Source organism: Tenrec ecaudatus, chromosome 11 (assembly GCF_050624435.1).
Source record: "Tenrec ecaudatus isolate mTenEca1 chromosome 11, mTenEca1.hap1, whole genome shotgun sequence".
NCBI lineage: Eukaryota > Metazoa > Chordata > Mammalia > Afrosoricida > Tenrecidae > Tenrec > Tenrec ecaudatus.
Genome location: NC_134540.1, coordinates 62924019 through 62936821, shown reverse-complemented (window position 1 = coordinate 62936821; position 12803 = coordinate 62924019). Strand labels below are relative to the sequence as shown.

The 12803-nt window shown below is 44.9% G+C and overlaps 1 protein-coding gene across 1 annotated transcript in view; it reads right to left on the bottom strand.

The window, feature by feature from the left end:
• The window catches only part of DNAH6 (dynein axonemal heavy chain 6), a 256202-nt gene that overhangs the window by 70207 nt on the left and 173192 nt on the right, over positions 1-12803 (bottom strand). Inside the window, exons 48-55 of the mRNA XM_075562653.1 lie at positions 11615-11857; positions 8919-9086; positions 8140-8375; positions 6791-7052; positions 5578-5701; positions 4026-4222; positions 3076-3279; positions 1952-2077 (exon numbers count right to left, since the gene is read on the bottom strand). Of these exons, the coding sequence (XP_075418768.1) occupies positions 1952-2077; positions 3076-3279; positions 4026-4222; positions 5578-5701; positions 6791-7052; positions 8140-8375; positions 8919-9086; positions 11615-11857 (1560 nt within the window). The remainder of the gene's footprint in view (positions 1-1951; positions 2078-3075; positions 3280-4025; positions 4223-5577; positions 5702-6790; positions 7053-8139; positions 8376-8918; positions 9087-11614; positions 11858-12803) is intronic.

Genomic DNA, 12803 nt, shown 5'->3' with positions numbered 1-12803 from the left:
TCATTTGTAATTGGTTTACATTTTCTGATTTTGGCTTTAACTGGTATGTTTCTTGTATATGAAATCCAGGCTGGGTAAATCTATAGCGATCATAAAGGGATCAACAGTCTTCAAAGGGCATGGCAATGGCGGCTGGGGGAAGTAGGGAGCTAACAATGAACGCAAGAAAGAAGAACATGGTCTGAAATTAATCGATGACTGCGCAACAGTTTAATGTGATTGAACTATTAGATTGTACAATATGCAAATGACATATCAATCAAACTGTAAAAAAGAACAAAGTATTTGGGTATGGTGACATTGCCAATTGCCATATCAACTCGGGGAATAGCTGATGGGTTCTAAGGCCCTTGAGGTTTGCTGATATTTGACCGTGATACACAGCAGCCAATTGATTTCACACGGCGGCATGCTCTCTACTCTTGTGAGGGCTTAAAACAAAAAGTTATCATATAAAATTTACCCTTACTCCCTATAAATGCACCTTTGTGGGGTTTCCCCTTTCATTTTCTTCTGTTTCATTTAAAAATTGCTGATAGAGATTGACCAAATTGATTTTGTCCCCCAGAAACAAGATTTGAAAAAAACCACCCCAGAAAATGTAGACAGCAGCTGGGAGCACAAAGCACCAAGCTCATCACCGAGTGCAGGGCAGACCCTCTCAGAATGCTCGGTTTCTGTCTTAGGTCCTGACCAGGAGCCACCCTCCACGGTCAAGAACACTGCTCTCGAGTTGAGAGGCTGCTCGTCAGTGGTTCCTCCACTGCCAAGAGAGAGGGGAGCCTCGCTGGACCTCCCTTCTTTGTATCCAGAATCCAGTTTGGTGCCTAAGTATTTTGGAAGAACTCGCCCTCTCCTGAAGGGCTTGGTTACTAAAAAAGGAAGGCAAACACAGGATTACTTACTCACCTGTAGGAAATAATTTTTCATCCCCCACCCTGCTCCACTCATATCAAAGGTTCTGCTTCCAGGTACGGCTGGCATGTGTGACCCTCCTAACCCCGCAGCACCTTCCTGCTGACTCAAAATTCCTTTCCAGATGTATAAGCCTTGACAGGAATGAAGTATGCAGTAAGCACGGTAAGCAAGGCTTTCTTATGCTTACTTACTAATCTGTACTGGACAGTTTCACATGTTTTTAATTTCATGTTTGAAATCACAGCATGTGGTGAAACCTAAGTGAAATTGTTCACTACAGAGGAGAAAGTACAAGTAAGCCTGTGTTTATCTTGTTGATGGACTAATGATCTCCCTATCTCTTAGCTGCAGAGGCTGCAGGCAGGCCTGGGATCTTCAGATCAGAAACAGTGCACCCAGACTTCTCGTGCTCTTTAAGGAGTGGGAACAATGACGGATTTTTAAGGCAAGCAAGTCGACTCAAACAGTTTACTTAACATTTCTGTGATTCAACTTCCTAGCTGGTAAAATGGGATAATACTAGTAACTAGCTCAGATTTTGAGAATTACTAACAATCAAGGGAGCCCTTGGTTCTGTACTGGCCTGGTGATTTCAAGGTCAGCAGTTTGAAACCACCCACTGGCTCCTCAGGAGAAAGATGAGGCTTTCTACTCCCATAAAGTGTTACAGTCTCAGAAAGTCAGGTCTACTTTACCCCACAGGGTGACTGTGAATCACAATCCACTCCAATGGCAGGGTTTTTTTGTTTTGTTTTTTTACTATCAAGAAGCTCAAAGAATCCTACGAGTCAACAATATCAGGAAATAGAGGCCACCCTGTTTGGCACCAAACAGCGTCTGAGCAGGAAACATTTCCTCCAGTCAACAGATTCCTCTCCACGTGAGAGTCCATTGTTCCAGGAGAAAGTGGTTTGACCAGTTTGAAACTGGCGCTGTCAGGTGTCTGTGGCACGACGCAGCTCTCCCTGTGTTGGATTCTAGATGTAATCTTAAAGCTGGGAGCCAACACGAGATCAGAAAGCAATCGGCCCACCTCTTCCAGTAAGACAGGCAAACCAAGTCGGATGGAATTCTCAAGTGTACGTAGGAAGTTACTATCTGTCAGCTTGATGATCTTTAAGCCACTTCTGATTTCCTTGTTTCTTATCCAGCGGTTTGCCTGTGGAAGAAAGGCCAGAGCAGGGCACTTACTTCTGAGTTTTTTTCATAGTCAGAAAGGGGAAGCTTTTAGAATCAAGCTCAGCAAGTTTGTTCATTCTAAAGACAATTTTGAAAAATAAAGACAAAATAAAATAAAACGATGCTCCCACCAAAGAAATATTTTAAGGCCTACTTGCTGTTATTCGAATTTGGACCAAATGAAGTAAAAAGATCCCTGGGTAAAGAGTCATATGATAGTCAAGCTGTCTCCTTCCTTTCACAGTGGCTCCATTCTCCAAACACCACTTAGCGCAGGCTGATCCCTGGACTTGGGAAGGCTGGCCACTGGGCTCTATAAACTCGGGGTAGCTTACTCAAGATCCATCACACCCCGGCTTCATTTTGAACCTTCCAAGCCTTCATGAATGTCTGTCCTCATAAGTATTGGAAACTAAAGGTCGACTCTTAGACAAATCAGTCTAGAGCAAGTGTGCAGAACACTCAACACTCCTTGATGACTTCCCACCTCCCCCAGAGAAGGGTCTTCAACTAGCTGACTTCCAAACCTCTTCCTGGGTTGACACTGCTGTGACATTACCAGGACACCTGCTCCTCACTCACTGTCATTTTCCCACAAGAGTGAAGAAAGGATCGTACGTTAACAAGGTGCTTCCGGCAGCAATGACTGTGGAGGTGTGCGGTGAGAGCAACGTTGGTTGTGACAGCTGAAGTGATGTGAGGACTTGGGGAGGCCATGATTCTCAATGGTTTGGCATTTCTGTCACGATGACCTCTTGTCAGTCAGGTCACGATGACATATGTCAGTTATGTGATGATGACATTGTCCTCCATTTTGTGATCTGATGTAGTCCTCTTGGCATACAATGCTGCTCTTTTTACATTTATAAGCTGGTCTGGGGAAGCTCAGTGTGTTGGTAAGTGAGGAGTGGGTCTATGTTACATCCAACTTCTACAGTTCTCAGCATGGTGTAAAAGCCGTGAGCATCTGTTACATACCTGATCCTGCGGGTCAATCATCAAGGGCCACCGTCGCCCCTGAGTAACTAAAATACCATTTTCTGTTGAGATCGTGTCACGCGGCAGCCCGTCCGTGTTCCACTGCCGTATTTCATAGGGGTCTCCGAGGATGTTAATGAGACTGAAGGAAGTGTCGATCGGGATGTTCAGATCCAGGCAATCCGTGATCCAACAGTCGATAAGCTGGAGAAGAAGAGCTCATGTGACTTTTCAGAGGGAGGAGCTCTCGGTAAACGCGGGTGTTCAGGAGTAAGGCAATGGGACAGCCCGGCATAACAGAACACTGTCACCCCACTATGCCCCGAGTACCAGATGACCCCTGAATTCCTCAGTCTACAGATGAGTTCTACACTGAACTAGCTCTTATCAGGCAAAGACAAGAGTGAAAAGTTTTTGAGAAAGATATTTCATAGAGATGGGTTTAAATAATAGAATCCCTCTAAATAATTCAATTTCCTGGGAAGCTCACTTGGCTGGAACTGTTATTTTTCTGATAAATGGCAGGCTTTATTAATTTTAAAGATGAAGATTAAATGGGCCACAGAGTTGTCCCTTGTCCAGTCCCCTTCCATGACCCTGCTCTCGGCAGCAGGCTCCCAATGGAGAACATTCCATCCTGGCAGCTCAGGCGCTACTGCTGCTCAGCAGGGAGGGGGACTCTGACCTCGCTGTCCTCCCTCCCAGGCCACACAGGGCTGTGTGATGCTGTGATGAGCAGCTGCTTAGGGCAGCAGAAGCGGAGGGGGCGCTGTGCTATGGACAGTCTAGGGATAGCTAGCTCATCACTGGCTGACACCCAGAGGCAGGGAACCGTGGAATATGCCAACCCATTTCCCTCATGAGAACCTCCATCTGAACGCAGGAGAACCGGCACCCTTCACAGTGCCCGCTACGTTCGAGCCCTGGGAGGAGGATGCAGGCTTTCTCACCAATTGCCTGTACTGAGCCGTGAATGCGCCATAGTAGGCCACACAAGCCGCGGCTATGAACACATTCCCAACAACATTGGAAAGCTCTTCTTCAAATTTCTCAATGCTTTCTTCCCATCGGACTTGCTCATCTCCTAGCGCTGCTGTCAGCTTTCCAGCACGGACGAGGCGTGCTTGTGTCAGGGCCATGTTCTTAGCTGGGAAAAGGATAAGAAATCCAATTCTGTTATTTGGTATTTTCCTAAAATGTTCACGGTGTGTTGTTGTCTGTATGTGCAATGGCACAGAGCACTGCCAGGCCCCGCTCCATTCCCACCCCAGTTGCAGCTCTGGACACGGTGACCCTCAGGGTTTGCCTTAGCGGCTTTTCAGAAGTTCGTTTCCAGGCCTTTCTCCCTGGTCTGTCAGTGTTGATGCTCCACGAAAATTTGTCCAGTATCACAGCCACATGTCAGTCTCCACCGACAGGTGATGACTACACATGGGGTTCATCGACTAGGAATCAAATGGGTAAATCCAGGTAAGAATTCTACTATGGAACCACCAGATCTCAGGTTGAACAGTTACTCAACTGCTTTGGCTTATAGTGAAATTAGCATTATTTAGCTAATTATGTCAGTCCATCTCTGTGATGAAGGCTCACACAAACTCAGGATTATTTCTGATTTCAGAATTAAAAGCAAGTTTGCCTCTTCCATGTAAAGAACTCTCTTTTGGTACCCCGCTACTCTGGGAAAAAATGATGCCCTCGCTCTGCCTTGGGAGTCATTGTTTTTCTATATCAAATGCATATGTAGCCTTTCATTATACCATATGCCTCTCAAATAACCATAACACCGTACCTGATCAAGGAAGTCTGGTTCTATGTAATATATGCGCCTTTTCTAGTTTCCTACTGATATAGTTAAGGTTTATTGTGCCAACCTGGCCGATAAAAACATGTGGGATTAATGGAAGGACAGAGATAAAATGGCTCAGTGAGCCTCGCCTTTCTAGTTCTCCGGTCTCTTGCTTTCTGATGGCTGGACCAGAGTGCTGCCGCCTTTGCCAGTTTCCTGCTTCAGCTGGCAAGGCTCACTTCCTGCAAGACATCCCTGAGGAGAAGTCACATGGACCTACCCTGGTGCAGCCCTGGGTGCTGGAGCAGCCGTGTGGAGACCTCTGCCAGCACTGAGATGCTTACACATTCACTGATTCAGCTTTCCTCCTGCAGTCAGCATCATTGCATGTGTTTTGTGAGATGGAGAAGGACTTTGTAGATCGGTGTCAGACACATGGACTAAACGTTGGACTTATGGGCTTGGACAGCACTGGGTTGGAATGCTTTCTTAATGTATACTTACCCTTTATATAAAACTCTCTCTTATCCATATGAGTTTTTGTGGATTTGTGTGCCTAGTTTACCCAGACTAACACACCTCCCAGGTTAATGGAAGGAAATGAATGGAAACACATCCTACGTGTTGGGTGAAAGCTGAGACGGGGATGCTTGGAGAACTCTGCCTTTGGAAGCAGGCATTGCTGACCATTGCACGTTCTAGGAGCTACTGACCCAGGCTATCCTTTTCATTCACGCCTTTGTCGTATTCGTCTTGCAAGTTCTTTATCTTGTCCTCTACCTGTTTCAGCAATGCTTGCTTTTCTCTCAGGGTCGCCATAGTCACATCGAGCTCAGCCTAAGAACGTCAAGTAAATAGTTAAGAAGAGGTCCCCAGGGAAGGCTGAATTTGCAGATTCAAAAATATATATGAAATTTATAAATATGACTTTTACCCTAGATTTTTCTTCTAAAAATGATTTTGATATGCAGATACAAAAGAGTTAGCACAAATGTAAAATAGAGTTAAAAAAAAAACAGAACAGAAGCGAACTAGTCCAACAAAAAATTCCTAAGAGGACTAGGGAAACAGGAATACCAACTGTTGGGATGAATTCATTATTACAATGGAATATTAACTTTAAATGATGAAACTAGTGGTGTAGTAAGAACTCGTCTTTACCGAATAGGGTTTTGGAGCAGGGTCAGTGTGCACAGGCGGACAGGCTGCAGGCCATCACCAGCCTGCTGCTTGCTCTTTGTACAGCCTGAGAACCCATTTTTAAATGGTCTTGAAGAAAATCAAGGGAAGAATAAATGTCATGGCATATGATAATTTAAGACACCACATGGAGCTGTATAAATTTGGGCTCCAGGGGTCCTCATTTAGAGAGATTCAAGAAGTGAAATAACATTGGAAGTAAGGCAGGCACAATCATTTGTGTGATGCCTGGCTGTTTTTGAGACAGATCAAATAGCCCACAGAGCATGGATTACTTACTATCTAGACCTGTAGATAAAAAGGTTGCCACCCCCTGTTCTACACTCCTCATGATCTAGGTCACCTGCTCCACTGAGTGACCATGCTTTGTTCTACTTGAGAAGCCCACACATCTCACACCTGGTGGCACAGACCAACAGATGCTAGAGCTAGAAGACACCTACAGACACATTCCTCTTTTCGGGTAGTTTTGCTTATTTTCCCTTTTATGCTTGAAGGTGGCTCATCCTAGAGGCCATTTCTGAAGAAGAAGAAACAAGTTGCCAAGTTAGCTATTGATTAGAAGAAAGCTAATTTCCAAGAGCCTCGCCACCACCTATAGTGTGTGTGTGTGTGTGTTGGGGTGTGTGGTGGGGTGTGTGGACATAGTGGCCTTATTAAGGAATAAAATCTTGAGTGATAGACGCCCACAACTTTTAATTCTCTAATACAGAAAACACAATGTACCTGGGCAGCACGGAGTTTCTGTCTCTTTGGCTCAACTTCCTTGACAACCCGAGAGTACAAATCCATTGCCCGTACCCACATGCACATGGATTTGCAGGCTTTGGACACTTTTTCTACTTTCTCAGGCACAAAGTCAGGATTGTTGATATACTTCTGAAGTTTGGCCAGGATTTGCGGCTTTATGTTCTCCTTGTCATAGTCTAACAGCCTTTTCAGGAAGTTCGAGTCACCAAGGATCTGCTTTGCTGTTGGCCAATCGGGCCTGAAAGACAAACATGATAGGTTAGTAGCACCGTAACAAAGTAACCAAAGGACAAAAGAAATGCCTTCCCTTGAGAACGTTACCCTATTATTCCAATAAGCGTTTTTTTTTTTCTATTCCTATATTATAGGTAAAAGTATACTGCAATTCATGGGAAGGAACTACGGTTCCTTCCATCTCAATTTTGGCAGAGAAAGAATGAAAAAGTCATACAGTTTTAGAAAGGTAAGGCAGTACAGAGATAACAGTTTTATTTTATTCTAATAGATTTACTTTATTTAAATTCCTTAGGCATTTGCATTTTCCCTCCATTGCCTTAAAATCTCTAGTCAGGACCATTCCAATCACATTCCAATTGGATATAATTCTCTTGGTCCATCTTGCCCCTTCTGAACTCTCACCAGATTGCTCTTTCTAACATGAAAATTTGTCTGTGTAAGAAATATTTAATGGTTGTCAGACCCCCTTGTTCTCTGAAGAGCCCCCAGACTTCACTCTGGTGCCCCGAGGAGGGAGTGCTGGATCCTCTCCTTTGGCTCTTATGAGTTTTGCATAGGAATGCTGGTTCCTCATGACATAAATTTTTCAGGAAGAAGAAAAATGGTTTGTATTGTTAAAGAAAGTTTGGAAACTACATGTCTTCGGGATGAGATGTATAACTTTAACGGCTAGCACAACATCCAAGACCTTTCATGAAGTAGTTATTCCGCCTTCCACCAGCCCCATCTCATTCTGCAAGCATGTAAGGTCCCACTGTCTGAGCATCAGCTCCGGAATAACCATGTGGACGTAGGAACTTTCCCTCCTCAGCACTCCCCAAACAATGCAACTCTCATATTGCTTTGAAATGATTTTTATTTTATTTTTCATGTCTCTTTTATTACTAACCGCATGTCCCTAGTAGGGAAATCTTTATCCTGATATCTTCTATTATCTAGCACAAAATAGATATTCAAAAATTGCTTCTTGAATGACTGAATCACGGAGTGAATGCAGAAGACAATGAAAATATATAATAAAATGGAGGGGGAAACCATCAAGAAATCCCACTAGTGGTTCTGGCAACACATGAATCTGAATTACTCACTTTGCATTCAGGAGAATGGAAATTGCTTCCATTACTGTCATGACCATATCTGGGGGTTTTGTGAAGACTCTGATCTCAGATATATCTGCTTTATCCAAGGAATCCAAAGCTTTATTGGCAGCATCGAGAGCAGGGAGAGCTTCTTCAAGGTCTCTCTGTGCATCATCAGCTATGGCTTGGGTTTCTTCGGCTTTCACTTTTGCCATTGCTTCATCTTCTTGTACAATTTGACGGACCTAGTCATTAACAGATGGCTGGGTAAGTAGTCTCAGTACTTGGATTTCAATGTTTCAAAACCAGCAATAAGAAGTCCCATTTGCCCTTTGGTTTGCAGCAAAGAGGAAAGGGGACTAGCCGCATTGTGCCGCATGCTCTCCCTAGCTGCCTACCCACATTTAAGCTCTCAAAACCCAAAGGGGCAGTTGTGCTCTGGCCTATACGGTTGCTGTGAGTTGGAATTGACCTGGTGGCAGTGAGTGAGTCTGTGTCCTTCTTCACGCCATGTTGTAGCACAACGGAGGGGAACTTACTATCATAACACTTCCTTCTGAATAGAGGACTAGCTGCTTCAGATATGTAGGTGACGCCATGCTCATAATGCCCCCTGTCCCACTCATGGAAATAACCCCATTTTGGGGGAGAGAACTGGATGATGTATTGGGGGAAATTGTTTAAGTACTTAAACATGGTTGGGTTTATCTACCATTCTATTCCGTCACATCTATTAGTCCATTGCATCTGAGTGATTCTTGTCAGCACTGTCAGGTCACGCGGCTTACCTGATCGGCACTTTCTTGATCCACTGCTAGTTTGTCCATCAGCTCTTCAACATTTTGTGATTTTTTTAAAAGGATAGGTTCCAAAGCTGAGAGGTCTAATTTCATTTTATCTACTAGTAGGTTCGTTTCTAATAGCTTGGTCAGACCATTCTTCACCCGACCTAGTGCCTAAACGACAATGAAATACCCATTTTAGTGAGTATCATCAACTCTAGGTTTACTCATGTCTAGGATCAGAAAAGCCTAGATTTATAAATTTCAAGCTTAAAGCCAAGACCCAGTAGAGCGCCTCAAGTAGCAGACTCTGAAGGGGTAACTCTGGCACGCACATGGTGGATTTGGCTCCAGGCCCCAGTCATCAAGTTCACTGGGCTGTGAGCTCACGTTGGGTGGAGACCACATCGTATTCAGTGTTACTCCCCTCTGTTGGCTTGTGTGAGTCTATCAAGTGGATACAGCACGAGTTCCAATAGGAATCCCTGGAGACTGCTGCTCTAGGAGTTTGTTCATTCAAGGTGGGCTGGCAGGCTGAGACCCCAGGGAGACAGAGCTGACTCTGCCGAGTTCTGGCTGCTGGACATGAACCCACTCCCCTATAATTAGGAACTGCTGACTAGGATCAAAGGTGTGGGGTCTGGCTGCCAGACTTTGTGTGTGTGAGTGAAGGCGGTGTAGAAAGCTTTGGTTCAAATAGGCAGATTCTGTTCTGTGCGGCATGTATTTTATCAGGTAATTATCCACAGAGAGGCACCCCAATAACAAAATGAGTTAAATATTTTGTTGCTAACTGCAAAGTCAACAGGTGAAACCCATCAGTTGCTCCATGCAAGAAAGATGAGGCTATCTGCTACGTACAGATGTGCAGTCTCTGAAAAGCCTGTGGGGCAGCTCCACTCTCTCCTCTAGGGCCACTATGGGTGGGAAGCAACTTGATGGCAGTGGGTTTGTGAATCTGCTGAGAAGGATTATGTATCTGAGTGTTAAATGCTTCCATTTTACTGTGCTTACAATGTTATTTGACACCTAACGGCGATGATCGGCAGCCCCTAGTTTCTGAGCTCATTGACTGTGTCAGATCAAACTCCAGGTGCTTCACAAACATCCAGTATCATATTTAAATTCAACAACAGTCCACGAGGAAAGATACAATTATTTTTAGACCTTATTTTCTCTTCAGGATGAAAGAAGTTACATCCTATAAGTCCAAGGTTGCACGGCAAGAGAGAGGTGGTGGGCTCGTGTGTTGTACAGAGTCTGGGTGATAAAAAAGTTTTTGAAGTAAAAAGAAATAGAGGAAAGAACTAGGAGGCAGAGGGCATTCATAGAGGTCTAAATACAAGTATGTACATATGTAAATATATTTATATATGACAATGGGGAAATAGATCTATATGCATATATTTATAAGTTTAGTATTAAGGTAGCAGATGCAAGAATACTTTGTTCTATTAAACTGGCATTCTATGATGCTCACCTTCCCGACACAATTGCTGAAGACAAAGTGGGTGCATAAGCAAATGTGAAGAAAGCTGGTGGTACCCAGCTATCAAAAGATATAGCCTCTGGGGTCTTAAAGGCTTGAAGGTAAACAAGCGGCCATCTAGCTCAAAAGCAACAAAGCCCACATGGAAGAAGCACACCAGCCTGTGTGATCACGAGGTGTTGATGGGATCAGGCATCAGGCATCAAAGAACAAAAAATCATATCATTGTGGATGAGAGGGAGTGTGGAGTGGGGACCCAAAGCCCATATGTAGGCAACTGGACATCCCCTTACAGAAGGGTCCCAGGGAGCCAGTCAAGGTGCAGTGTAGCAATGATGAAACACACAAATTTTCTCTAGTTCCTAAATGCTTCCTCCCCAATACTATCACGATCCCAATTCTACCTTACAAAACCAGCTAGACCAGAGGATGTACACTGGTATAGACATAGGGAATCTAGGACAGAGGAACCCTTCAGGACCAGTGGTGATAATGGCGATACCGGGAGGGTGGACAAAGGCCGGGTAGAAAGGGGGAACTGATTACAAGGATCTACATATAACCCCCTTCCTGGGGGATGATCAACAGAAAAATGGGTGAAGGGATGCATTGGTCAGTGTAAGACATGGAAAAATAATGATTTATAAATTATCGGGAGGGAGGAAGGTAGGGAAAAAATGAGGAGCTGATACCAAGGTCTCAAGTAAAAAGCAAATGTTTTGAGTATGACGAGGGCAACAAATGTACAAATGTGCTTGACACAATGAACGAATGTATGGATTGTGGTAAGCATTATACAAGCCCCCAATAACATGATGAAAAAAGTAGTTCTTGTTGTTAACGAGAACCACTGACATGTTAGACAACAAAATCCCATCTCTATCGCTTTACCTAAAGTTATTCTGTGTGCTGAATGATGCAGAAGTGACTGGCCCCTGAATGCTGTTGCTGTCGCAATGTTCCCATGTTTACACCAAGTCAAGATGTGTGAATGAACCAAGTACGACCCGGAAAGATCGAGAACGGGAAGACCCCTGGCTGGACAGACTCCAGGTGGAGCGCGAGATGCCTTTTTGTCAGCCTCTCAAGGATCCAGGTCGGGATGCAGGGAAATCCGCGCGGAGACCGTTCACTTATTCTGGCAACCACTTTGAGTTCAAGCCACACAGAGAAGAAAAAGAAACCCATTTGCCATGGGTAACATGGAACTTACTAAAACCAACTGTCTCTTCTTTTCGCTCAGCATGGACAGGTAGAGGTTGATGAGCTCCAAGTAGGAGGTGGGCGTCGTGTAGTACCGCCTGCGCAGCTCCGTGTAGTAGCGCTCCGCCATCTGCGACACGCTCAGGTGCACGTACACGCACATGAGCGAGAGCTTCTCTTTCAGGTCCACGTTGCCAGGGTCAACAGTGGAGAAAAAGGTCTTTGACACAGAAAGAAGTGCTTCCTTGGGCCACTAAATAGGAAAACCGTTTGGACAAATCTATTGGCCACTTTAATACTATATAGTTAGCTGAGCCATGAAAGAAAAACAATTCTCTAGAACGCTTTGTTGCCTTGTTCACCCTACCCCACCCCACCACACCTCACCGCCCCGCCTGCCCCTTCGCGAATGAACCAGCAAAGGGCTCGCTGTCCATTTGAGCGCGCCCCGAGTCTGCTTTTGCTCAGAGTCTGATACACAGATGTTGTGCAATAAGTATTTGTTGATTGAATAAATGATAGCGTGTCCTTGGATTGTTCTGTGGATAAAGCATATTACCAGGACCTCGAGTCCTCGTTATGCAGTTTGGACTTCAGGCTCATCATTACAATCATTGTCCTGGTCACACTTTAACTCCATCGCCTCTCTCTTGTGTCTCAGTCCCCCTGAGGCCTACTCAAATGCAGTCTGTTACTCCGTGCAGCTGAGTATGACTGGGCCAAACATGCGTCCACACCCACTGTCCTCACTTTAACTTCATGACAACTAGGTCATGGGGCCCCTCGTGTGGCTCAGAAGCCCTTCTCAAAAAAGCACGAGATTTACTACTATCGGGTCGATGTCAACTCACAGTGACCCTATAGGACAGGGTAGAACTGGCCCATGTGAGTTTCTGAGACGGGAACTCTTTATGGGAGTAGAAAATCCCATCTTTCTCCCGAGTAGTGGCTGGTGGTTTCAACTACTGACCTCGCAGTTAGCAGCCCAATGTGTAACCACGACGCCACCTCTAACGCGTCCCCTTTGTACTCGTCTAAGCAGTTATCTCGTGCTTTGTTCTCTCCACTCATCCTCTTTTCTCTTTACCCTCAGTGGTTGGTCTTGCTTCCTGAATCACTGTCAAATAGAAGCAGTGAAACGGACCTGCCCCGTGGCCCCTCACCTGTCTCAGTGTTTCTCCACCTCGTCTTCTCTCCTG